Here is a 27,405-nt window from a genome sequence, read left to right on the forward strand (position 1 = left end):
TTTTACAAATTACTTTTTTATATTTTATATATATTTATTTTTACACAAGCAAAATGTAGGCCTTTTTTCCAAATTATTTTTAAAATTTGTGAGAGAAAATATCCGAATATAAATTGCACTTAGGGAGCACCCAAAGTTCAACCGGACATGCAATCTCTCTAGTTGGCCAAGCAAATTCGAAACTTGTGAGGCAATTCTGCTAAAGGTGTGTTGGAAAGTTCAGCAAAATGTCTTAATTACCTCATACATGATACTTTCAGAGGCACCCAGTACACAAAATTTAAAAACACATCTTTCTTTTTCTTTTTCTTTTTTTCGATAAGCACAAAATTTGAAAATGGGAATTTATTTTTTAGGTAAGCACAAAATTTCAAAACCCATCTTCTTTTGTTTTTTTCTATCTTAATTGATACTCACACATCCCTCTCTAAAGAGTTGTTTGAATCCAAAGACTCCAAGCCCTTGGGGTTCAAAACCCATTTTGTTTGAATTCCAATAAACCCAACTTTTGTTTGGAGGATACTCCTCCAAAGAGGATATTGACAATTTTAATTACGAAATATAAAAATAAAATAAAATTTCCAGGTGGAGAACTCAACGTCCTCAACCAAATTGAATATGGATTGTGTACAAACAAAACTTACACTGCTTTTGTGCCAAAGCAGATGAGAAAATAATTACATAATCAGGAAGAAGAAAAAAAAAAAAAAAAAAAAATTTGCAGTACTTTGTACACAAAATTTGAATCAAATAGTGACAAATACCTCTCTCATAGGCAGGAAAGAGTTGCGACTTCTGTCAGTTTCATCATATATACAATGACAGCAACATTTCAGATCCCACCAGCCCGCATAATGGCAGCCGAACTCAAAGCCAAACTCTGCACAACGAACTCACTACAACTCCATCTACATGTCTAAAAGCTAAAAAGGCCATTGGTAGCACCCCCTTCCACCAATTACGGCTCTGAGATGAAATAAAAGATAAGAAATGTAACATCCACTGATGGATGAGAACTCCTATGAAACCGCAAATTTCATGAATTGAACTCCACTTGCCTTCTAGAAAGTGTGTGATTGATGAAATTTTGATCAATTTTGCAAGTTATAAAGTTTAAGCACTAACTCATGAAATGTCCAGAAATAATGTCAGACTACCAGACCTTTTGTGAAAGAGCAAAGTCTTATATTTTTAAGCTCTAGCCTTAAGGAAATGTAATCGACCTAAAATGGAATCAGTAACTTTTCAAGCATAGCATAAAATTGCTGTCAAAGTTCACAGACAACAAACTAGAGAAAAAAAATATTACCTGCAGTTATTTGCGTCATCCACCAGATATGTACAGGATCGTATATGCAGCAGTCAAGATGTATATACAGCATTAAAGATGCTATAATTGTGAAATTATCACATCATATCTGCCAAAGCATGTGTATGAGGTCTCAATTTCATGAGTGTCTCGTCACTATGTTTGATCCACTCAGAAAGTTTCCATGGTTTCTGCCACTTCCATTTGTACTGTAACAGCCATTGATGATGACTCCTCTTCCACCTCCAGAGTTTCCCAGCCTGTTTCATCATTGACAACTGCCCCATTGGTACCATCTGCACACCCCACTGTTAATATATTATTAAACAAACATGGAAATTACATTACAAAGGCACCATCAAGATAGAGAATTACATTTTGGGTTTGGAATGGAATTGCCGCTGACTCTCTGACTGACCCATTATCAATCCCAGCTGTGTATTTGAGTTGCTTAGGTGCTGGCACTGAAACTGGAGATGCAGGGACACTAACATCATCATCCACGGAGTGCTTTAACAGACCTGATGATTTCCCCTGTAATACGTATTTAAAAGTGTCAGAACAGTACGCAAAACTGAAAAAGTACTTGTCAAAATGCCAAATGCTTTTTCTAAAATGAATATGGTTGAGCCTCAAGAAATTATCTCAAAATCCCTTGGACCTTTTTTTATGTACTTGTATAGTTACATGAGGACCAATGAAATAAAATTGGAGAAATTTGTCCACAAAACCATCACCAATTAAGTACTTCAAGCACAAATTTGGATCGCATGTTGTAGCTCAATATGCAAATCCTTGGTTTATATGGATCTATATTACAGAGTTGAGCTTCCAAGTTCCACTGATAACATGCAACTCTGAATGATTACAAAATTATTATGGATTTTACTGCAGAAAACATAAGCTGTTGAACAATAATCTTACTGAAGCTGATGTAGTCAAGGCAATGGCAATAGCTTGCTCCCGCAGGTTTTGTTCCTTCACAATTTCTTTTCTCTGTTCCTCACTTTGTTGCAACAAGGTCACAAGCTCACCTAATTGATCATTCATCTCCTTGATTTCCACTTCCTTTTCCCACAACTCGCACCTAATGAGACCAATGATACAGATACTCTTACACAGAAAATAATAAATCTGTATCATATATAACAAAAAAGTGTGTTTTTTGATGCAGCAGACAGCTGATCAAATTTTTTTTTTGGGTTAAAAAGAAAAGGTTTTCTCATATGTTCAAAAGGTGACATAATGAATATTGAGAAAAATAAAAAATAAAAGGTGACATAAATATTCAGATAGGTGAGAGATCATAGCAGAAAAATGCATAGGTTGGCACTCAGCAAGCAAAGACTCAGAAAAATCAAGCAAACGGAGAGATCTAGATCTCATGTTTGGAAAGATGGTTTTCAAAATTTTAAATAAATGAGCAGGAGTCCTGTTCTAAGACTCTGATGGCCAGGATTAGCATTGCATCATATTTAATATCCTGTAAGAAGCCTGAAAGAGTTCATAATAAGTATGGCAGTCGGGATCAATTTTCTTATCCTTGTATTGCTCATCTCCTCTACAGCTTTGTGAACAAGATTTCCATTCTGAATTCCAATTTTACCTCAGGATGTGCAAGGATAAGAATCTGACCGCGCAGTGGCGGGAGCCTCGTGCATTGAACTAGCCCTTTTTTTTTTTTTTTTTTTTTTTTTTTCAAATGTACAAAGATAGGAATGCACCAAATCAGCAGTTACATAGGTAGAAAAGGGTGAGGGTCACACTGTAATGATATTGTGAAGGGGTGTTTCTTTAATTATCCCTCTCTAATTACTAAAGCATGAGCTTGAGGGACAAGACATGTTAACAAGGAAATATTTTTCCAGAATGCATAACCAACTTAGTATATGGGAAGCAAGATTAATTGACTGACAGGTTCTAAGAACAGGGAACTTCATATCTGTTCTTTCAGAAAATCGTCATCATCCATGGAAAGACCCCTTGACCAGTCAATTTCTCTTATCTTCCTTTTAGTGCCAATATTTCATTTACATGATATTTTTTACCTTCAATTGTTCCATAGTTTGTGTTAGCAGATATGATAGTCTATGGCATATTTTTTAAATCAAATCACAGCATATTCTATGCCATTATTCGTGGCTATCAAATCTCTACTAATGGTAAGTAATTCCATAAATTGTGACTATCATATCTGCTAACATTTTGCTTACTCGACATTTGCCTTTTCTAGTTGAATTAAGCTAAAAAATATTAGCGAGTGTTTTCAAGTTGATTTCAATTGCCAGATAACGACAAAAAGGGGGGTGATTTTACATCCAATTGCAGAACAACAGAGAAGTCATGATTAAATCATTTAGTTTTTTACTGTGTTTCACCTTGCATCTACAGCAGCATTGAATACGTACTGCAACAAGTTTTTTGCATCTCCCATTGAACGTAGCTGGTTCCAATGTCCATGACTAGTAAAACTGCGCTCCCGCTCTTCTGCCTCTGAAGCTTGTGATGACATCACAATAAGGGCATTTGAAGTTGTTCTCAGCATGTGTTCGAGTGAAGCTATTCTTGCATTTGGTGACTTGGAGGGCACTCTAACCAGTGGAGAACACAAGTTGTAGAGTGAACACCATCATTCAATTCAAGCAAAAATAGTTATTTATATAGTATGTTATATCATGTCCATTATACCATAGACAAGAAATATAAACACGGATAAAAGATAACTTTGATGAGTAAAACAATTCTGAAATACCTAGAATGTTCATTCTTTCTCCTTTGGGATCTAAGACAGTTCAAAGGAAACTGATCCACTTGTTTCAACAAGGCTAACTCTTTCTCTAGTGCAGCTCGTCTGGACAAAAACATTAATACTTAAGATGGTAAAACAAATAGAAGTTTAGTGAACCATAAGAATATAATCCGATAATGCAGTACCAATTACATACAATTGAGTTTGCTTCTCATATTCTGAACGAACAGCATGCACATTCGCCATTACTTCTAGCTCATGACCAAGCCACCGTTGCAAATTTTTGTCGTTGCTCTAGATGAAATTTAGATTAATAATTATTCTAAAATTACATAGTTAGCAAAATAAATTAATGTGAGCAATATTGAAAAAATTATTAACGTTAGAAATCTATGGGCTGTTGGATTTACTGCCCAGGCTGTTTATAACTGGGTTTGATAGCCTCCAACATGTTGTTCTTCGGCATCAATACAAAGTCAACCAGCCAACACAATCATATTAGGACTTTATTAATAGTGAACTTTTCATTAATATATATATATATATATATATATATATATATATATATATATATGTATATGTATGTATGTATGTATTTCTATAAATATAATTGGCTTGGCTTCATGTTGATCCGGCTCAGGAAGCCAATCCAAATACAAGACCTTCCATAATTGGATAGGCAGGTTTTGCAATGCATTTTGGTGGTTCAGACTAACATAATCCAGTATGGGGAAAAGCCAAGTACATACCTGTCCAGTTGCTGTATTTCTGTTGAACTTAACTGAAAGAGACAAAAACATATTATTATTGAGTCCAAGTACAGTAAGAGAGAAAATTTTGAGAAAATATATTTACCTAGGTTGTCACGTGCTGAAGTCTTACGAACTTCTAACAACTCTTTTAGCCTTTTGGTAGCTACTGCAGCCTCTTCAGTCTTCCTTTGAAGAACCTGCAGGAAGAGGCTCCTCCCAATTATCAACTGCATATCCCTTTTCTTTTTTCTTTTTCTTTTTTTCATTTTTTTTTTTTTTTTTTTTTTTTTTTTTTTTTTTTTAAGAGGACACCCAAAAAGAAATAAAAGAGCTTGAGTAGCATGTTGCACAAAAGAGGAAGAAGGATGTTGAAGAGTTTTCAGGTAGGTTTAATGGGTAGGATGTCAATGGGTTTCCAAGTGGCCTCATTTAAGCCCGTTCATCATGCCAAATGACGAAGCAGAAGCTAAAAGATAATCTCGCACTCAGATAATAACAAAGCAAAAGCTTCAAACTCAAAAGAGTTACAAAATTTATTTCTCAATTCTTCATTATCACACCTCCCACATCCTCACTGTTAACACTATTTTCTTACCACAACTACACATCACACACACGCGCGCGCGTTATATATCTCCACAAACAAACACGAAACACTTTTACAGTTGTGGTATGGACAACAGTGTTTTCCTTTCATTACTACTTATATAACATATAATATAGATGTATATATATTAAACCATTTATGTCCTACGCCAGTCCCCTCCACTTCAGAAAGACTAGACCTCGAGTTTAGTTGCAAATAATATAGGCATGTCCCTCCGTTTTGAAAGCAATCTTCCACTTGCTTTTAATTCTAATATGAATCTGATCATAATCGCTCAACTCCATCTTCGAAAAGATTTTTAACCAAATGACTATATCCAACATATATCATCGAAACGCGATATAGGAATGAACTCCCCAATTTGCCTCTGCAACTCTTCGTTCTCGACTGGACTCAATGCAATAATGTTGCAAATATGGTATACTTGCATCAGACACCAAATCTTTGTGATGTTGACTATCCCGTTCGTGTAGTAAATCATCTGGCAACTCTTTTAAGGTAAACTATTGATATTGACAAAGGTCGCACTGGATCCGAAACAAGTACCTCTCCTTTCGCCTCTTTGCTCTTAACAATGAGTGCTATAACCTCATCCAATGCCTTCACTACATCCACGAACTGTGCCTCGTCGCTAGTAAGAAAAGACCGTCCCTCCACTTCAGAAGCTTTGGGTGGTCCTTCTCTCATAGGCATCATAATCTGATCCTGGATCGCCACCTGCTATCCAGCAATATATTTCAATGCTTGCTGGCTCTCCCACTCAAGACAGATTACAATGTGCATTAAACCTGTAGAACTTCTTGTACAGTTCTTAATAGACCGATTCCCTTGCTTACAATTTTGGTGCTGGTAGGAATCTGGCTCTTAGCAACTACTTCATCTTGTGCCACATCCGGACAGGTTGTTTTCCCTACTGTTTATGGTTGCTCTTTGTTTCCACCAAACAAAAGCGCCTTTTTAAAGCTTGAATGCTACAAGAGGAACTTGCTTGTGTTTAGGTATATCAATGTACTCAAAGAAGTTCTCAACTTTATTAAGCCAATCCAAGAATTCCTCAACATGGAAAGATCCATTTAAGTAAATCAAGTTTTGCCTGAAACACACGAAATCCAGATATCTATGGTTTATGTCGTGTCAACATCAATCACGTCGACCCATCGTAACTCTCCTGAATGTGTCAAACCACGCTAAATCTTTGTGTTCTTTGTGTGTAGCGTGTTTATTTTTCTGTCATGTTTCGTGATTTGTTCTTGGTTCGCTGCATTTGTCATAACACTTTGAGAGCTAAGAACTCCCCTCACTTTAAACTTACCAGCAAACACAACTTCCTACTTGTATAGAAAGTCAAGTAAAAATGTGAAAAGCAATTTCCAAGTCAGCAGCTAACATGCAAATCATCTATTAAATTGACAAGGTCATTCTAATGTGGTCATTCAGACTCTCATATGAATTTTGTCTTCCCATTTGGACTAAAACAACCTAAAAACTTCGTGTAATGGCTACAAAGTCCATAATTCTATACAACTGGGACAGAGTACCCTTTTCTGTCCATATTATGACCTTGAACTTTATGCAGTAACTGCCAAATATCGAGTCAAGCGGAGCAGAACCAAGTTCGTCATTTAGTGTTCAAGATGAGCTTGAGTAAAGCCAGCCGAAATGAGTTTGAGCAAAGCCAGCCGAAATGAGCTTGAGCAGTGCTTGAACACAACCTCAGCTTTACCGACCCAAGGTTCAACAACAACATACTCGCTGAGGCAGAGCTTATTTACACTTTTATGTACATTACTTTCATCTTACTTTCTTTTCCATACTTGACTTGTGGCAGTCATATCTACGAGATCAATTTTTTCCTGAAAAAAAAAAAGGTGTTTTGAGGAAGCCCGAGAAGTGTCAGCCAAGCACCCAGAATTATCAAATTTATCTTTTATATTTGGACACGTATCAGAAGAGTTACACACTTACACACAAGAATTATCAATTTCATATTCTATATTTGGACACGTATCACAAGTGTAACACACATTTCTAGGAGTGCTAGAAGTGTCAATGTCTGACACGTCTTGAATGGAAACATCTATGAAGCGGCTTTGCTACTTACACTCACACCTACAAACCCTCCTTAACCAAGGAAACAAAAATAGCTACGAATACTTTACTCGTGAAGTGAACCTTAACACCTCAAGTACACATTTTAAGCAATATTAGATTTTCAAATTACAAGAATACGAAAAACAAAATAAATTGAAACACCAATAGTTATAATTTTCTGCCATCCAAATCTAAATGAATCTATCATCAACCCCACCCCTTTTACAGAAACAAAAAGTTCACTGTACATATTTATACATAACATCCATAAACATATATAAAGAAACCATTTAGAAAATAGTGTAGTGCTTGATTAAGGACCATATGCAAGTTTCTTTAGAAAAACTTTAACTAGATATTTATAATTGTTTTGGTTATTCTATGTAAAGATATTGAGATATATTGGAATGGAATTAGTCATTTAAATTTAGGAGAGAATTGAGTATAAGGTCTGAAAATTTAATAGATAAACATACCTATAAATTTGATTGACAGATAATAAATTTTACTAAATATTTAAAGACAAAAGTCTAAGGGACCAGTTGTCATTCTTAAAAGGAATCACTGTAAACATTATATGATTTATGTTTAAACTTGAGGATGGGATGGGGCTGGGAGGCATAGCCCCGTTAACCTCCCTAATGAGGGTAGGATGATTCCCAAATCTCTAGAATCACTACCTTGAGAATTTAACGATATGATTAATGTCACAAACCACATTAAATAGTAGGGCCGATTGTTCAAATTGAAGGCCATTCAGAGTTGATTGTTGATGCCACAGATAAGTAAAGATATCTTCCATGAAGGTTGTAGATTATTGTATCAACAATTAGGGAACTTCTTAGAAATATCAGTTGTAAAAATAAATCATGTAGAGAAAGGCAATTGGGGGCAGACTGGCGGTAGACGCTATTGCAAATATTAGACATGTTCTTGAGTTAAAGGATGGTCTAGGCTAGGAGAGCTATGATGATATATGAGAAGTTTCTTTCCCTTGTTATATTATCTGTTCAAATTGATGGATTCTTATTTAACAGAAGAAAGAAAGGAAAAATAAAATAGCCAGTTATAGGTTGAACATCTTAGGCTTTTATGAAGCACTTGTACCATTTTCTGGCGCTGATTCACGACTTGCAGCTTATGCCGTTCATACTCATTTCTCCTGCCCTCCTTTCTTAACTGCTTGAACATAAACAAAATAAAAACTACAGTTTGCTTATCTTTGCTTTGGTAAGTATAATTGATAACACAGTTAAATTTATATTAGCACGCAAGTAGTATTACTTTAATGAGCACCATACAGAAAAAAGTAAAAAGCAAGCAATAAAAATAAAATCTCTCAAATTCAAATTTTCACCTGAGAAGCAATTAATCAATATATTAAAAATGGAAATGGTACTAAATTTTTCAAAGAATTTTAGGAATATAGGAAAACACTTGGTCATGTAAAAAATATATACGTGTGTGTGTGTGTGTGTGTGTGTGTGTGTATTAAGATGCAGTTATAAACACAAAACCTTAAGAAGAAGAAGGCAGAATAGATAATTAAAAAACAAATAAATGGTTGAGTTTACCACTAATAGATCCATCCCCATGGTAACACAATGAAGTTTAACAATAAAGAAATCATTGACTTGCACCAAATAGAAGTAGAATATCTGAATTTTATTGTCAAGGCTTCTGTTTTTTTCAAGTTTTAGAATATATTAACATCTTAAATATGCATCTAGTAGTGACATTCAATTATTTTGGATGACTTCTAGCGAGTTCCATAAATTTCCCTAAAGATAAACATCCAAGTTTTGTATAGCTTGAGATATTACCTTCAGCTTCTGCTTCAGTTTCTAAAATGTTGAAAGTTCAAATAGTTTCAACAAGAGCCGAACAAAAGCATTTCGATGTTTAGAAGTTAGAACCATGAGCCATAACTCACTCACGTATCATCTAGCACATTATAGTTTTGTTGAAGGATATATATATTTAAGTTACACCCTCTCTAACAGCTTAAGCTTTTGGAGTAGATGGTTGTTAACAAGTTTTATGTGGCTGATTGGTGACATGTTTGGTTCTCTTTCAATGTTAACAAGGTCAAGTTGTCAACAAAATTGAGACTTAAGCCTTACACAAAAACGAGGATGTCACACAAACTTCTAGTTGAGAAGAGAATCTTCAGAGGGGCCTACAAAATCACCTCAGCTTTCTTTCTAATTTAATGATAACCTAAAATAGCACAAAGGTTACCACCATCTTCTTGTTTAATCGACAACCTTGAAAATAAAAAATTGGACCCCTCAATGGCAAAAGAAAGCACTCGAGCAATCACCATAAAAGAGAAATAAGTCATTGTCTGTGTATGAATGACGGAGAGTCTATGGATCACCTTCTCTTGCATGGTCCCGTGGCTCATGACTGCTGGAGTCTTATTTTGGGTCTTTTTGGCGTCCAGTGGGTTATGCCCCGGACCTCAAGGGACTTGATTGATATTTGGAGAGGCCAAAGGGTGGGAGTGCGTGTTCACAATTTCTGGAGGGTGACCCCCCTCTGTGTTTGGTGGAGCCTCTGGAAAGAGCGGAATAGAAGATCTTTTGATGGAGAGGAAATCTCCATGGGGAGGAAATCTCCATTGGGGCGATGAAGAGCCTCTGTATTTCTATCTCAATAATAAATATTCATCAAAAAGTATCCAATCCAATACATATGCCCATGTATATATAGGCAATCCAAAGAATCCTAATGTCCAAAATAGCTGCTACAAACCAAAGAAGTCAAAAATTGCTGCAAAGAACCTTAATGAAACATGTAGTCATGCCTATGCTAAGTGTTGGAAAATAGTTCCTTTGAATCAATGCCGATAATAGGTACAGACTGCATGTGGCACATAGGTTCCCCTGTGATCTCTATCACCATGTATCTGACCAACACCCCCTTGGATATGATTTTTCTCATATAACCATGATATTTCTCAGTCATGGCCCAAACATCTTCTAAAACTTTATTTGAATAACTTTGCATTAGGCATGACACAGTCAGAGTTATAATCCAACGAATAAGTTAGAAACCAACAACTCATTTTTCAGGTTTAAGACCAACTGAATAAGGCACAACACAAGCAGAGTTATAAACCAATTTTTGTTGTCTGAACTGTGAATTTATATATTGAAAAACATATTCCATATCTTGTGCTTGTGACCATTCTTCATATGTCAAAACCCAACATTCAAGATTCAACCATGCACTTGTCAGACCAATGGCCACATTGTAGGTTGAGCCATCATAGATTCACGGCCAAGCATTTTGCCACTCACATCCTGGAAGTGGGCCATTCTATTGCTGCAGTCTTCACTTCTAGGGGCCTAATGAATTATGCCCTCTGTATATAATGTCCAAGTCAGTTCTTAGTTCTCTTTTTATTCATATTTTTGAGTTCTTTCTTCAGTTACTACATAATGGAAATGTGAAATTCTCGAATATTAAGGAATCTCATCATTTCAGATACAATCACCTAATAAATTACTCCTAAGGTTCACATTGTATGAGCACTAGTGATGAATGTTACTTCAGTATTCACATCAAATGCATGCTAGTTTAAGAGAGTTATTTCAGAAATAGAAAGAACAAAGCTAATTCCTTTCTTTCTTATTATTCGACATCTCTTAGAAACAAAATTAATTATACAAGATACTCGATTGAAATACTCTAATTAAGAATTTAGAGGAGGTTACAACCAAGAGTAAAATTGTCCTGCAAACCAGTTACAGTTAGACCAATCATCATGCCTTTGAAATATATGAAGAATGCCGGATTATGTAAATAATGGAGGAGATGAAGTACCTGCAGCAATTCTTTCTCACGAGAAGTCTTCCATTGTCGAAATTTTTCTGCCTCCTGTTTTATCTTATGCTGCAATTGAACCTACAAAGTAAAGGAAAAGTTACTAGATGGCTCCTGAGATCAAATCATAAATAACAGTTGTGTGACAATGTCAGCTTGGTATAAATACAAAAACAAGAACCAACCTTCTGAGCCTTGATACTCTGTATCTCATCTTGCAGCCGTTTCGCCTCTTCATCACTCCTTTGTTTTTGCTTTAAAAGCTGAAGCTGACTTTCTTGTTTCTTTTTAAGATCAAAAATCTAATTTAAAAAATAAAATTCAGATATTATGTAACATCTGATAGGAACAAAAGTTTGAGATACCACAACGAAAAATGGAGAAACTATATAGTCATATTTACCGCCGGGGGGGGGGGGGGGGGGGGGGGGGGGGTGGGGGGTGGGGGGAGGATGGGTGAGGGGGAGAACTATAATGTCACCTGTGCCTCAAGTGCCTTTAATTTCAGAGCATGAGTATCTTGCAGTTTCTGTGTTTGTCCCTCAGAAACAGCAGCAAGGTTTAAAATTTCAGCTACCAAATGGTCCCTCTCTTGCTGTAGTTTTCATAGAACATCATCCTCTGCATGGAGGACAGAAAAAATAATAATAGCAATGGAATTTCAAAATTTTCTATCTAACCAGCACAATTTTTTTCTCTTCCTCAAGTTCCATGATTTTCTTCTTGAAGTGCTGCTTAAGTGCTTCAGTGTCAGTCTCTCCAATATGTTTCATCTCAGACTGCACAAATGTCAACAGCCTAATTCAAATGATAGCAATGCAATATCATAAGGACTTATTTCAAAGCTCCAATCAAGTGTCAAATATTCAAAACCAAATGGTGAACAAGAAACTGAAATAAATTGTTCGAATACAGTTTAATAACATTCTAGCATTATAACAAAAGCAACAGACAGAACATTATGCTCAGGCTGTATCAATGTTCTGCAAATATGTTTCTCCAGGAAATTTGCTTCAGTAAGTGCATGGAGAAGCGAAATAGGACAACTTTTCAAGGCCACAAACTTCCATTTCCACAGAGCTCAAATAACTTATTCTATGTCCATTTCTCTTCGAAGTTTCCTTTTTGGAGCTCTATCATTGTCATTCCTTAGGCTATTTTACACCCCATTTTTTTGTTAACAACTCTTTATTTCCCCAAAAAAAGATTCAAAAAAAACAAGTGGGAGTGACCCACCCAACTATATATGTGTGTGTATATGAGGGAGAACTGGAGTGCTACTCCTAAGAGAGAAATAAGAAATACAACAACAGATCGGTATATAACTATTATTAGTATAAAATCTTGAATGAATTAACATGTAATGGCAGTGGTGAAAAAATTCCAAAATTTCAGAAATAATTCGTCTAATATGGAACCTGTGGGAAGAACGTGTTAGATGATCAATGGTTCAATTGATTATTATCACACTCATACATGTTAACATTACATTATAAATTTAAAAAATCTACATTTTGTTTTTAGCTAACCATTTGACAGTGCTCCTCATTGTTTCTGTCTACCAGACTGCTGACCTAGCCTCCTAATGAGCATAAATGCATGTTTGTCTATACATGCACTCATGTGTGCCTTGTGCATGCATGCATAAAGGGTACATGGAAGTAAGGATGACAGCTCAAATATGGCTTGTCATTTTATTTTATTTTACTTTTTGTTGTTGGGGGAAGACACACTAGGGATGATATTTGAATATTCTATGGCTTAACATGCATTGGTAATTTTTAAGGGGAGGGAAAAAAAGGTGCACAGTATAAATTCCTTGAGCATCATTATGAATTAATTTTTTGAAAAGCAGGCAGCAGCAGAGTTTTGGGAAATGCCTTTTATATGAACATTTATATATATTGGCAAGACACAATAACATAATTAAAGGGATATATAGGGGAGAACAAAGAAAGATCCTTCCTCAAAAAGAGAAGCTAAGAGTAGATAGAGAGAGATAAAGTACCATAAAGTGGCAAATCAATGTAAATGTCTGAAGCTGCAAAAGGAATTACTTTTTGGAATAGAACTCCAAGCACTATACTTATGTCTTGGCTTGTATCTCTCGAGAGGGAATGTCAATGAAAATGGGGAATGGTTTTACAGAAAGACCGACTTTGTGATAGTTGACATTACAAAGTAGTTATTAGTTTCAGAAAAATCCATTCTGCGAGTCATTAAATTTTAAAAGAAAAAAATTAGTGAGATAAGTCATCTATTTTGGTCACATAACAGGCATACTAGTAGTATTGAAATATCTTATCCTTTTAAGTGTGAATCGTTTTTAATGTAAACAAGAGAATTTAAAATAAGGCCAATTAATGAAACCTCTTTTTGCTTTAAACGTCTATTTAATTCATTCAACTCTTTGTCCATGGTACTCCAAAGCAAAGTGTGCTCCCACTCTTTCGTCACCTCATTGATTTCCTGGTAATTTTTACCTGCAATTACAGCAATTTTGTTTTAAATATAAATATCAGACTGGAAAAGCACAACTCAGTCACAAATATCATCCTGTAGCCTATTGCGTCCTATTTCCAGACTCATTTCTTCTGAAATGATCCTATTCATACAACTATTGAAATGGCTTACCTGTTGTCATTTCTCCTACTGGATAACTAGATGAATCCACACTCTGCAAGCCCCTCTTAAGTCCATCTCTTTTCACAAAACAGGCTTGGCCTTCCTGAGATGGAAAGTGTCATATAAGAATAGTCAAGGAGAAAGGTCAACATTGCAATTTATTGTCATTAATTTTTTTTGGGTTGGGGAGGGGGGGGCTTAAACTTTAAAAAGATAAAACGGAAGACGAAGAAGAGTTTACATTAACATACTAGAGAATCTGTTTCACAATGCTCCACAATAGCACATCTGCTCCGATATTCATGAAGTTCTCGACAAAGGTCCTCATTAGTAGCTTCAAGACAACCGATCCTTTCCTTGAGAACCTATAGAATTAAAATAATAATAATAATAAGTATGCCATATATTAAATTTTCAAATTCAACCCAGATAGAACGTGTGAGTGTCGATGTTTACTATGGAGAAACAAGGCATGACAGCCTTTCAGCAAGAAAGGCGATGATAGGCAAATTAAAGTTGTGGAAACAATAAAAGAGATTGAGGTTAAAATCTAAGGGCCTCATCTATTGGCGGTTTTCCCATCCTCAATTAGTCATTCACAGAGTTTTCAGTGAAATGAGTGTAATATATCCTCCTAAAAACATAGGAGCCACTGCTTGGTGCAATTGTAAAAACTTGTGCCGGCAATCATGAGGACACAAGTCTGATTTCCCTCCCAACACCCCATGTAGGTGAGACCAACATTGTGAACTGGGTGCCTTTTTTTTAGAATTTCCAACCACAGACAGTTAACCAAGCTATATTCTTTGTGTATACATATGTCCATATGCATGTGTGTGTGTGTGTATAAATAAATATATATATATATATAAAATAACTGCGTCTAAATAAAAAGAGTTCTCTAGAAATCATATACCAGCAGTTCATTAGAAAAAGCTCCTCTCTTACGAGCACTAAGTTCTGTCTGCAAGTACTCTAACTGCTGGTGCATCTTTTGCATCTCATTGGATATGAAATCTCTGTTAACCTGTACAACACAAAAAGAAATTAAAAAAAGGGCTTCTCTTTTAGACATATATGGAACTTGAAACAAGGATCTCCTTATCCATATACACTGTAGTGGAATAGAAAAAACATATAAAACAGCAATAATAAGGATTATCGAAAATAACTTACAATGGGCTTATTCTGAATGTTGCGAGCACGATTAGCATATTTGAGAGTGTTAAGGGTTTCTTCAGCATTGATATCAGCAGGGCTGATGCAAGCTGGAAGGAAGATGTTCAGAATCAACGAGAGAAGCATGAGCAAGTTACCAACATTAATCAAGGGAACACATGCAACTCAAAATATTTCAACATTATCACTAGCCTCTCCAAAGAAATGATGCCAACTTCCATAAAAACCAAAAAAATGTAAAAACAAAGCAAAACACCATAACACTAAAATTATGCAATATATAACACACATATATGTATTATAAATTGGACTCGAGTAATGTGATATATGTTTGAATTAATATTGCACCAAATTATTTAGGAAAAGAAAAATTGCACCAAATTGTCCTTTTAGAATGATTAGGAACTCACTACAATATTTAAAAAAGAAATAAGAACTATATATAAGTGCCCCTGCAAATGATAAATTAGCCAGATTAAACACTCGAGAAATCCCAAACATGCTGAAGGCTCATCTTAATTCCATGTCTGAACAGCGAACATAAGTAAGTCTTCAATAAGGGGAATGTGCCTACTAATATCACAGTGCCATCAAATTTTTTATTTTTATTTTTTCGACTATGGTGGTGCCGGGCCTCTTAGAGAACCCCATAATCCACCATCAGTACAGGCAGTCCCTCTGTTCCACATGCATCGGGCAATTACCGGAAAATTCCCTCGGGGTGGCCCCAAAGGGATTCAAAATCCCAACCTCCAATATGTGAGGTGAGATTCAGTACTATCAATTAAAGTACTCATATAAACGCTTTGTTAGCAGTCATCCACGAATTATGCTATATGGACTCGACTACATGTGTCAGGTGTTGGTGTGTGTCTAAACTTTGAATTTATCCAATTCCCAAATCCAAGGACAACGGGACATGGCTAGACACTCTTATTATTTAAATCTTTCATTTTCTAGAGTAAAATAATATTTTCACTTGCTTTGGAGCAAGAAGAATATAAGAAAAGAGTGTTATTTACAAAATATATAATAGATGTGAATTATTGGGAAAACTTGTTAGGTGCATGTCCAACCATATGTGTTCGAACCTATCGCATTCATATGTCCAAGTGTATGTTCAACACAGGAACTTCAAGCAATTTTGAAGAGTCCATGTAACACAGTCCATCTATATTTTATAAAAACACTGATTTTTAACAAGAAATTTTATTGCGTCCACAACTGCGAAAAGATAGTTTATGTGCAATACAACAATGCCTTTCTTCAAGTAAGATGGCCAATCTGACAAGTTTCAATAATATATTAGTGCCATCCATATATCATGCAGTATTTAGATCCCTCCACCTCTCCTCAATTAATCAGCAGAAAGTAGGTTCTCTTTCTTTCTTTTGCTCGTGCTTTAATTTTCCTTATTTTCCCTTCAAGGCAAATGTCTTGAGTGAGTTTGGTACATGTGCACTATAAGAGGTATATAGATGTACCATATGCATAAAATTACACAATGGTGCATAATTTGTGTATATAATTATGCACCAGTGCATAACATTACACATTTGTGCGTAACTGATGTACTAAAATAAATTTTGCTACGGTGCATATTTTTGTGAATAAAAATTATGCACTAGTGCAAATGCAGAGAGGACAGAAGGGGCATGCAAAATTTCTGCACAGTGATTTGCCAAGTCATGATATTAAATTTTAAAAGTCTATTTTAGAGTGGAAAAAACAACACATTTTCTACAACATGTCAGTGTAAATATGTCTCCAAAAGTCTCTGTAATTTTTCCAAAAAACTTTGAAGCAAGTTAACCGCCAGCATGTATACCTTAAATTATGATTGTTAACAGAAGTAAGAATTAAAGCATGGAAATTGTCTCAGAAGATAACTTCAATTGAAACGAACAAGGCCAGTGAACAAATAAGTCAGTTCACATGATTGTTCAACAAGGCATCAAATGGCACCATATGAAGCCATGAGCATAATTACTTCCCATCTAAAGCATTTGACAATTTTTTTTTTCTTTTTTTAGTTATGTATTCTAAAGCATTTGACAGTTAAAAGATGGCTCAAGAAAAATTGGAATGTCAGGATTCTACCTATCATAACAGTTCTGCTGTTTCCTCCTAGTGAATCCTGCCAAAATGCATAAGTAAACTTAGTTCGGCAAAATTATAATAAGAAGAAAAATAAAAACTAAATACAAATGCTTCCTTTCTAATTTAAACAATTTCTGTAACCATTAAGTGGCAAAAACCTAATGACCAAGTTTCGAAAGACAAGGTCAAACACCACTATCAACCAGCCTTGACATATTTCTATCAGAACTTATTGATTACATTGATTACTTAACCTTGGCATTGATAACTAGTTATACAATGAACCCAAAAAGGCATGCCCATAAACATGCAAGCAACCATGCAGGCAGACACACAAAGCCGGAGAAATAAAGAGATGAATATTAGCTTACAGCTTTATCTTTGAAAATTAGCAAAGTTAGTGTGTGAACATTAATTATGCCAAATAATAGGGCTAAAGAATAAACTCTTCAGTTAATTTTCTGTTCTATAAGTTGAATGGATAATTTAACTTGTAAAACAAGTACTCATATTCATTTGCTGAAAAACATAATGCAAATACATTGCTGCTTGTGTGATGTGATCGATCAGCCAAAAAACCAGAGGTTTCTTTTCATTTTCATTTTCATTTGTTGAAAAACGTAATGTAAATACATTGCTGCATTGTATGATATGATCGATCAGCAAAGAAAGCAAAGGTTTCTTTCAAATTTTTTTAAACCGATATCAGGACATCACTTTCCCAAGCCATAAACAGCAAATCAGATTTTACTCCATAAGTCAAATACTTTTGAACAATTACATATCTACAAAATATTTTACGGATCAAGTTGTTATGAACCTGCAATATCCGAGTAAGTTTGCTGTCTCGATAAGGAATATGCACACCCCCTTTCCGTTTTTTCTCATCCCCTAGTGCACTGATGACATTACCAAGTGCAAGAAGACCCTTATTAATGTGAATGCCTGTTCAGTGAAGGAGGGAAAAAAGGAAAAATAACTTTTATTATTGTTGTTGGGATATTGGAATACATCGTCAGATAAACAGTAAAACCAACCTTCTTTAAAGCGAAGACCGTCAGAACCTGTTCTTTTTGCTCTTTCAGATCCAGCAAGATCTACAAGGTGGAGTTTTGCAGATAGTAACTCTTCAGCCATGTCCTCATCTGCACTGATCTTGCCACCGAAAACAGGATTGAGTTTACGCATCTGTTCCAAAGTGATTGTGAAAACGGCGTGCGACCGACTATACAAACATGCAAAAGGAACCACATGCAATTAGATAAAGGAGATTCACAAATAAGTCATAACCATGCAATACTCTTTTATGGCATATGAATCTAGGAATCATATAGGTTATCAATCGAACCAAGGTCAGATTGAAACACATGATCATCAATCGAAAGATCCAAGCATTAGATTGAGAGGGAGATCTTTCACATGATAAACTCTCTTGTGTAACCTATATAGATCATTTGTGAGAGTTTTATAGTCAACAAGAGAGTTATCACGGTTTGGATCTTTAAAACCAATTAAAACACTAGTTTCCTAGACTTACGTTCGCAGTAGGATTTAATGTGTCGATCGATCGAAGTATCAATCAAACCCTACCGTACTAACCTCGAACCTTCATCGATGGATCAATCGAGGTGTTACTGATATGAGGTTTTGACTTCATTTTTCACAAAAACAAATTTTTAGCTTAATTTTGAAAAATCAATTCTTTAAAACTTTTTCAAAACATGTTAAGCCCCAAACCATAAATAAAGTAGGCTAACCTAAGGTCAATCCAAGTTCATTTACTTGTAACCTATATTCTTGCATGTTGTGTCTGACATGTCTCCAACTGATGTTATTGATCAACTCAACAACACTTTAACACTTTGTATAAGTATATTTTGATGAGGAATTTACCAACACATGACTCAATTTCCTAACATCTCAAAAAGGGTAAAGGAATCACACCTTAGTAACAACTATGTGGTATGGATAAAGAAAGAGAGTTATTATATCTTGGACTAAGTCCAACAAGAAAGATAACCAACCTCAAGATTTTAATGGGCAGTCATTTCATAGTTTTTTTTTTATTTTTTATTTTTCTATGTAAATGATACTTTCTACGAGATCCAAGTTGTAGGGTATATTCTACAGTAGAAATTCAAGAATGAAACAGAAAACAAAAATGGAAATAAAGGTTTAAAGCTATAAAAAAAACATTACAGAAAATGTTTGAAGTGAATTACATACACCATTTTTCATATGTAGCTACTTCATTTGCAACAATGAGCAGTAGCAGCGGCAGAAAATTTAGGTCTTCAGCTCTAAATGCTAACATGAGAAGTTTTCTTTTAATACATGGAAGAGGAAGAAAGTCAGGGTAAATTGTATGGTAGAAAGCGGAAAGTAGTTATATGCCATACAAGGTTCGCTGCAATCAGAGTTAACTTAGTACTACCTATGCCTTTGGCTCTACTGATTTAGCAGAATGGACGCATATGGAGTATGCTAGAATTTGCATATTTAATTGTCACATCCATTAACTTCTGGATAGCAAAAGCTAGAGCAGCACTAAGTATTAAAAACTTATCTCACCCAGTAGTTTAAGGTGTTTACCCCTCATTTACGCAGTTTTGAGTTTTTTCTCCTCTTGGAAAGTCATTATGTGACAATATTTTCAACAATCAAACATACAAGACACAGGTCCATGACAATGTAGTTCTCAACCACAAAAGAATTTATTTTAATGCACAGTGAAAGCACCAATGAAGTCCACATGTAAAAGAATGTTATTTAACTGTACAGAGCAAGAACTTCAGTTTTTATAAACCCAATACTGGGTTGATTAGTAAAAAAAATGGCAAACCCAGTGCAAGAGGCTCCCGCCATTGCGGAGTCTGGAGAGAGTCAGATGTACACAACCTTACCTCCGCATGCGGGGAGGCTATTTCCTTGTTCCGAACCCGTGACCTCCAGGACACAATGGAGCAACCTTACCGTTGCGCCAAGAGTCAAACAGCCTCGTTTGACATTATAAAATTCATAACAACGAATAAAGACAAAATGCATGATGCAGAGTTCACCTAGACTGGCAATTCATATTTGTGCTCCCTGTTGCCCTGCTCAATGAACCTTGCTCCAGGCAAGCCGCCATATCTTTTAAGGTGCTGACACCAACTTCATTTAATCCTGCTAGTGTTATATCTCCATTTGATGTCTCACGAATTTGAACTGGCGTCCTCCCCAGGGCAGTAACTTTCGCACCATGTCCAATAGCGCTCTCTGATTTTCTAACAGATGTTGAATCCAGTAAATCCCTCACTTCTTCTTTTAAAATCTTCAAATTATAACCCTCTGATTAGTACCCCACTATGGTTACAAGAAATTGATGAATATATGGTCAAAAATAAGAAACAGATAACTAGAGATATCTGAAGTCTCCAAATAGAACAGTAACATTAGTAGAATCCTCGTTATTATATTATGAAGCATATCTAGATATAAATTAGGAACAAGAAATCAAATACTTAACGCACCTCAATGAAAGAAACATGCAACTGAATATCAGTTTGATGCTTCAAAGTTTCAATCTTGTTGAACAGTGCATTCATAACTTGAGGAATCAGTCCTGTCTGGCAACCATCTTTGAAACCAGTCCCCATGGTGTAGGTTTTGCCCGATCCTGTCTGCAGCACATTTAAATTATCAATCATTTGCTAGTGCATTGGTAGATTTTAGATTGTTTTATTGCTTAAAACAGTTTCTTTAACAAGGCAGTAGACTTTACCTGACCATATGCCAGAACAGTACCATTGTACCCTTGAAACAAACCATCAACAAGCGGACCAATGCATTCCTCAAACATGACAGTTGATGAAGAACCACCTCCTCCATAGACATGATCAAATGTAAAAGAATGTGCACCAAGTTGTACCTACACCACAATATCAATCTTCACTAACTATGGCGGTAAACAAAATGAAGCATGAACTAAAAGATAAGAAACATACTTTCACCTGAACCCCAAATTATTCGGTTTGATCACATTAAGTTATGACAGACATTACGACTATAAGAACCTATATAGCAGATAGCCCGTCATATTATATCAGCACCAGCATTATCATCCAAGCTTCATACCAAGTAATTGCTATAACCTACAAGATCTTGTCATGCTGCTTCCATCGAACAAAGGGCATCTATCGTGTAAATTGCCTTTTTAACTTTTTCCTTAGTTTGTTCCATAGCCCTTTAGATATTACGTTGTGTTAGTATGCAAGAAAATGAATAAAGAATAGAGTATAGAATGACAATGATTCATGAATGGAATGGTCATTCCTATTCCGTCGTTTGGTTAAAATGTTAAATACATGGAATAACGTAGGAATGAAATGATCATTCAGATTCTAAATTTTCAATAGGCCAGTTTAAATGTTGAAATGGAATTTAAATCGAAATCTCCAAAACACCTGTCCATACCAGGTTATTTGATGAATAGCAACAGAAACAGGTCAATATGAGGAATTAGTCACTCAATGAGAGCAGCAATCAAGAGTGAGTGAATGAGAGAGAGAGAGAGAGAGAGAGAGATAAAAGTAGGGAAGGTGATGGAAATCAGGATGGTACACGTGCCATGCACGATCTGCACCAATGCTAGGAGTAGGTGGAAGGATTCTAGGAATAGATTTTAGTAGTTATTTTTGTTTTTATTTATTTTTAGGGACTTTATTATTTGATATTTATCTTATGCTTGACTTTGTTATTCAAGTCTTGCTACTTAATTTGCTTTGGTTTGCCTATGCAGGCAAGGCCTTTGTGAAATGCAAAGAGTCAGTATTATTTTGGAGATTTAATAAAATTATAGATTCTCTTTACAATCTCTTCTTTTTCTCTCTGCCTCTTTACGCTGTTCTCTTTTCTTTTTTTCCTCTTCTCCCCTTTCTCTCTTTCTCTCTCTCCCTATGTCAATTGGAATTTAGAATAACTTCAAATCCACTATCACCTAACAGCAGCTGCAACATGTCACTGTATAATTTATCGTCTTACATTGTCTCACCAATCACCTTGCTCAAAGAAGAACTCAGAGTGCACCATTCTCAAATCTAACAATCTCACTGCAGCATTAAGCCACCTAATCATATCAGTCTGTTTCGGCTCCCACCAAGTGTCAATTTCTTTTCATCATTGTTTCTAAGATCCTCAATCTCATCCTAGGTAAGATCTTCCTCATCAACAAACAAGGGCTGGCTTTATACAACCGAAATACCATCTTCATAAGATTCACCATGATCGCCCTTCCTATCCGAAGTTACCGTCTCATTGGATATTGATATCATAGAAAACACTGCTTAAAAGATAAGGTGACATATTAGTTATGTACTGTTTATACGAGGCATGTGATTGACAAGTGACTTTTGAACAAATGGTGCCATGCCAGTAGCATACCCAAATGCACGAAGTCGTATGTCTCTAAATTAGTAGATTGAAATAAGAATTCTAGTATTAGTAAAAGAAAACCTTCAATGTTTACTCATTTACATCTTAATTATTAACAAGTGACTATCAGTCAAGTTGCATGCTAAGTTGTCACGGTTCGGTATACCTGATAACTTGACGCCATGGCCGTCAAAGTAACCTGCTCAAGGAGGCTCTTGTTGAAGTTATCTTCTCAAGGAAACACTCAGTTTCTCAGACACAGGTCTGATTGCAGATGGACCTCATTATGGTTCTCCATGTGCACTGTACACTCTCTCCAATGGGATCCCCTAGTTATACTTAATACAATAACTTTTTTCCCCACTTAATACAAGAACTTTTTGCCCAAAATAAGCCTTACATAGAGTTGTAGTCAGGTTTTATGTTCGGAGGGCTTCTTCCCACAAATAAGTCCTCAGCCCTGCAATTTCAAAGACTATGGAATCGCATCCTGATGTATGTTGTACATGGCCTACGTCAGAACTCAGAAGCAAGCGTAAGGGGACATATACTGCTTGATACACGGCTAACTCGTCACAATCAAACCTCAAGGCATGCAGATATTGGCATATTGAACAGTCCAAGGACACATGACTGACTCGTTATGGCACTCTTCAAAGTAGGCAGATACGAACAGCCTATTGGGATTTGGGAGCCGAAGGTGTTCATAGCTTGGTGATAGAGACAGAATATTCAATGTGACCTTCTAAGGTCCATTTCACCAAGCCTGACTCTAAGAAAGGAAGAGACTACTCAACTCGCAAATGACATAGAAACCGTGTAGATAGGCCACATTGACCATACAAAGGTGTAGTTTGATTAAACTTAAATTTTTAAGAACTGAATTTTAAGTGCTAATTATAAAATAATTTTCCAATGCGGCTTTGAATTTGTAGTGTCGAGTGTACCTTCACTTAATTTATTCCGAAAAATACTAGATTGAGTTATCAAACAGCACCAAAGTCATCACCATTGGGACCGCTCTTCAACACGTGGAGACATGCCATTCATAGAAGTGAAGCTTGTGTGTTTGGGGGGGAAGCTTGTGTGTTTGGGGGGGAAGCTTGTAACTTCAGCCACCCGTAGCCAAAATTGCCAATCCTGAAACTGAAATACCTCCCCCTACTTCCCTGACTAGACAGCCCTAGTGCACATGGAGACTTTCTATTGTTTAGAGGCAATGGTGGGCATTAACAACAAGACCCGATTGCCATATCGACATAAGCATCGCCCTTTCCTCCGCAACTGCAATAAGCCCCCATTCTATACTTGGTAGTGTAGAGAATCCTGGACTGGACCTTGCATGAGCCTTTGGAAAGACCTTAACATTCAACTGACTTCAAAATATATTTCATTTATTTAATGAAGACCCTGAGGAGTCCGTAGTGGCTTTAATTGGAACTCTCTCCCCCTCTCTCTCTGTTAAGTTAAACTTCGATCTCCACCTTAGTGGCCTCCCAAGAGAATCAATGACTGCATTTTGATACAAGGTGGTTCATTTTAATGAAAGAAGCACATGTATATGTGATATTAGATAATTATTAATTAAATATGAACTAGAAGGTTGAAACACAAATGCTCGGTTCGATTTATTTCTTTTTTTTCCCATTAATCCTAAGTTTGTGACAATAGAGTGAGAATTTTCTCAAATTCAAGCAGTTAAGCGTATTGTACTATTGTGTCGATTTCACCCCATAGTCAGAAACTAATGATTGGCACTGCCTACAAAGGTTTTTGATTTGTTCATAATGATTAAATCACATCATGCAAACGTTACTCTTTAGTTTTCTATTAAGGCCCTATAGAGGTATTCAAAATGAACCAGTAATCTAGAAACTTTGCATGGCTACTACTTCACAAATGGGTTAGAAATTTGCTGGACAGAAGCAAGTGAATGTTAATTTCATAAAATCAAAAATGGGTTAGAAAATTGCAGCTGAAGTTAATTTCATAAAATTAAATAAAAATGTGTCTTAGAAACAGAATCTTAAATAACAGAATAAACACATCAATAAAGCAACGGCTTCATAGCCCAGGTATCACAAAATTATTTTATTCTGAATAAAAGCATATAACCTAAGAATGGTCTTGCATCAATCTTTTCCCAATAGCAAATATAGCCAATGACTATAAAAATGTAAATTTCAGGCAGCTGTAATGTATCACGTAGAGAGAGAGTTTTAAGGCCATTGAAGGGACAAAAGAGGCAAGCGCTGCACAACATAGATTGGCTTTCATATGTGTGTGTGTGAGAGAGAGACAAACAGAGATTCCACTTGATTACAATTCAAGAAACAAAAAATTTTGGAGGAAAATATATATTGAACAAATAACCAAAAGATTGTCAAAAACAGTGAAAGAAAATTAGAGTCATGTCCAAAACCACAAGCATCCAGTTTCAGAGCAAATACAAATTGTGAGTTTCAAATATGTAATGAGACTGTAATAGTACCTGAGGCTTTCCAGCTACGACGGTTACGCATTCTTTACCTCCTTGGAACCGCTCGTCACCGATGAGTGGACGGATGTGCACTGCAACCTTGACGGAGCAATCCTCGGATGATACTTCCATAGTTAACAGGTAGAGAGAGAAAACGGAGATATAAAGATGAAATATATGATGTGTTTGAATGTATCAATATTCATATATATATATATATATAAAGATTGAGCGAGATTAGTATTTTTTTATTTTTTTTATTTTGAAAATCACTCCCGTTGTCAGGTAATCGAGGATTTCAGAGAAGAAAGTGATGCAGCAAAGGAAGGGAGAGGGAGATGATTTTAAAACTGTAGACAGAGAAATATATATATAATATATACATATAGAGAGAGAGGAAGAAACTGCACTTGTCCCTTTCCTCGCTCTTCGCTACTGCATTCTCACAAGTCCGAAGCCATGGCGATGGGGGTGATGAAAGGCTTCGGATATTTTTCTTTCCAAGATTGCCCTTTCTGTAACGCTCCACTCAACTCTGCTTTCCCTCCAATTTTTAACACGTGTACACCATTAAATCAAGAAAACTATATATGGAAAAACAATATATGTACATTTATATTTTTTCAGATTTATTCACTTATCATATAATAATTTACCTGCAATTATTTTCAAAGCTTTAACCACACACGTAAAATAAAAAATACTTTTCTGTAAATGAATTATAAAGCATTTATTCATGGTGAATAATATGCTTGTTAAAAAGTTCTAAAAATAATTATAAAAAATAAATCACAAATAGTAGTAGGAAAAATATATAAAATATAAATGACTAAAACTTGGTCCAGAGAGTTTCACTGTGGTCTTGTGAGAAATTTTCGAAAATGAAAATCATCTCAAAAACTTTTAATTTCTATTTAAAATTAGAAAGAAAAATAAAAAAGAAAAGGTCAAGATACATTCTCCAAAACAATCGGAATTTAGCAAAGTAATTAGTAGAAATGATAATAAGCCGAAAAAAAAAAATAATGAAAAATGTCATTTTTCATTTTATTCCACATTCATTCCCATCACGGAGATACTTATCTATCAAAATAACTAACTACATGATTCCTCCTGATTTTTCGCCTATGTGAATGTAATTAATACCCTATTAAGGAATCGTGAATAATAAAAAGATAATATATCCATTTAATTACATGTTTACATAAGAAAAAATGCACTTTTTTTTTATTTTTTTCCTTTTTTAGAAAGAAAAATGTCAGCCTCACTTGTCTCTTGTCTGTCATATGTTCACAAAGTTTGACATTGATATGCGGTGCAATGAAAGTGAAGCAAGCTATTGATTTGGGTGGAAATCTCCTTTATCTTATGGATATAGACAAAGCAAAAGGGATAAAAACACAAAGATATCGACTTTCATTTTCTATACCCAACTCTCTATATTCATTGCTTTTTTCCAAACTCAATTTGTTAACTTGATTTCCAACCAAAAAGTTTACAGTGCCCCCCACTTGAAATAGAATAGGTTGGTAAGTTTTATAAAATACGACTCTATGACTTGTTTGGTGGGAGGAAAGAAAGGATTTGTGAAGGCGAAATAAGAAGGTTCCTGTATCTTTCTTGTTGGTTACAATTTCGGATACAATTTATAACAAATCAATTCATCATATGGTATTATAGACCCAAGCATGCACGATTTCGTTCTAACTTTTATCCAAGCTATATGAAATTATACACTTTAGTTTCACACCCCCTCCCACAACGTCTCCACAATTCTAATTCGTGTCAGCAAATGGGCGCGTTAGTTTTTTAACAAAATAATAAGAAAAAAATTAGTGTCAAATATATGTATTGGATCATGCAAGTTGTCAGACAATGACCTTACAAAAATTCATATTCAATTCAAGTTTTACCAAAACTCTCTTATTGAAGGAGTGAGAGCATCCACAATTCTACAGTGAAGACATTGCGGATAATATATTTTTTTATAAAATACAAAATTTAAAAATTTGTTGTCAAATAACAAATTCAATTTAACAGACTTGCATCATTAATCTTATATTTAAAATGGAAAAAAATATACAACTGAATTATAATTTTTGGCGTTGTCTTATAATATCACTCTACTTTAGTCATTTTAATCTATTATATAAAACAAAAATGTTTTAAAAATATGAGTATTTAGCTGTGCCTCTATATTATTGAGTTTTAAAATTTAAAGATATGAAATTAGAGATATATCTACATTATATTATATGATCTATATAACAT

The 27,405-nt window shown here is 35.2% G+C and overlaps 1 protein-coding gene across 5 annotated transcripts; it reads right to left on the minus strand.

Annotated features, from left to right (window-relative positions):
• On the minus strand, positions 1–25,630 carry LOC132287078 (kinesin-like protein KIN-4A). Of its 5 annotated transcripts, none has more exons than XM_059789561.1 (26): positions 25,147–25,630; positions 21,007–21,153; positions 20,756–20,905; positions 20,303–20,556; positions 18,281–18,468; positions 18,064–18,188; positions 17,244–17,280; positions 15,141–15,232; positions 14,881–14,991; positions 14,216–14,329; positions 13,974–14,067; positions 13,710–13,822; positions 12,020–12,118; positions 11,821–11,934; positions 11,525–11,641; positions 11,340–11,420; positions 8,616–8,690; positions 4,914–5,007; positions 4,808–4,839; positions 4,255–4,352; positions 4,062–4,160; positions 3,718–3,900; positions 2,234–2,396; positions 1,685–1,843; positions 1,310–1,617; positions 1–966 (listed from the first exon to the last, which is right to left on the minus strand). In XM_059789561.1, exons 1-25 carry the CDS (start codon positions 25,264–25,266, stop codon positions 1,408–1,410), a joined length of 3,069 nt encoding a protein of 1,022 aa, XP_059645544.1. In that variant the 5' UTR covers positions 25,267–25,630; the 3' UTR covers positions 1–966; positions 1,310–1,407. The 5 variants fall into 5 exon arrangements, with proteins under 5 accessions (XP_059645544.1, XP_059645541.1, XP_059645543.1 ...); XM_059789558.1 differs by having other exon boundaries at positions 3,688–3,900; positions 8,616–8,687; positions 25,147–25,629; XM_059789560.1 differs by having other exon boundaries at positions 1,310–1,605; positions 3,688–3,900; positions 25,147–25,629.
• Between the last annotated feature and the right edge of the window lie 1,775 nt (positions 25,631–27,405).

The sequence above is a fragment of the Cornus florida genome, unplaced genomic scaffold, assembly GCF_030987335.1.
Source record: "Cornus florida cultivar Cherokee Brave unplaced genomic scaffold, ASM3098733v1 CherokeeBrave_3.0.0_Hap2_Chr11, whole genome shotgun sequence".
Classification (NCBI taxonomy): Eukaryota; Viridiplantae; Streptophyta; class Magnoliopsida; order Cornales; family Cornaceae; genus Cornus; species Cornus florida.

Coding starts and splice junctions, on each gene's coding strand:
- LOC132287078 (XM_059789557.1), bottom strand. CDS start 25,266: ATGGAAGTATCATCCGAGGATTGCTCCGTCAAGGTTGCAGTGCACATC. Junction 14,330..14,880: donor CTTTTTCTAATGAACTGCTG/GTATATGATTTC, acceptor TTAATTCTATAG/GTTCTCAAGGAAAGGATCGG. Junction 1,844..2,233: donor CCTTGACTACATCAGCTTCA/GTAAGATTATTG, acceptor TACGTATTACAG/GGGAAATCATCAGGTCTGTT.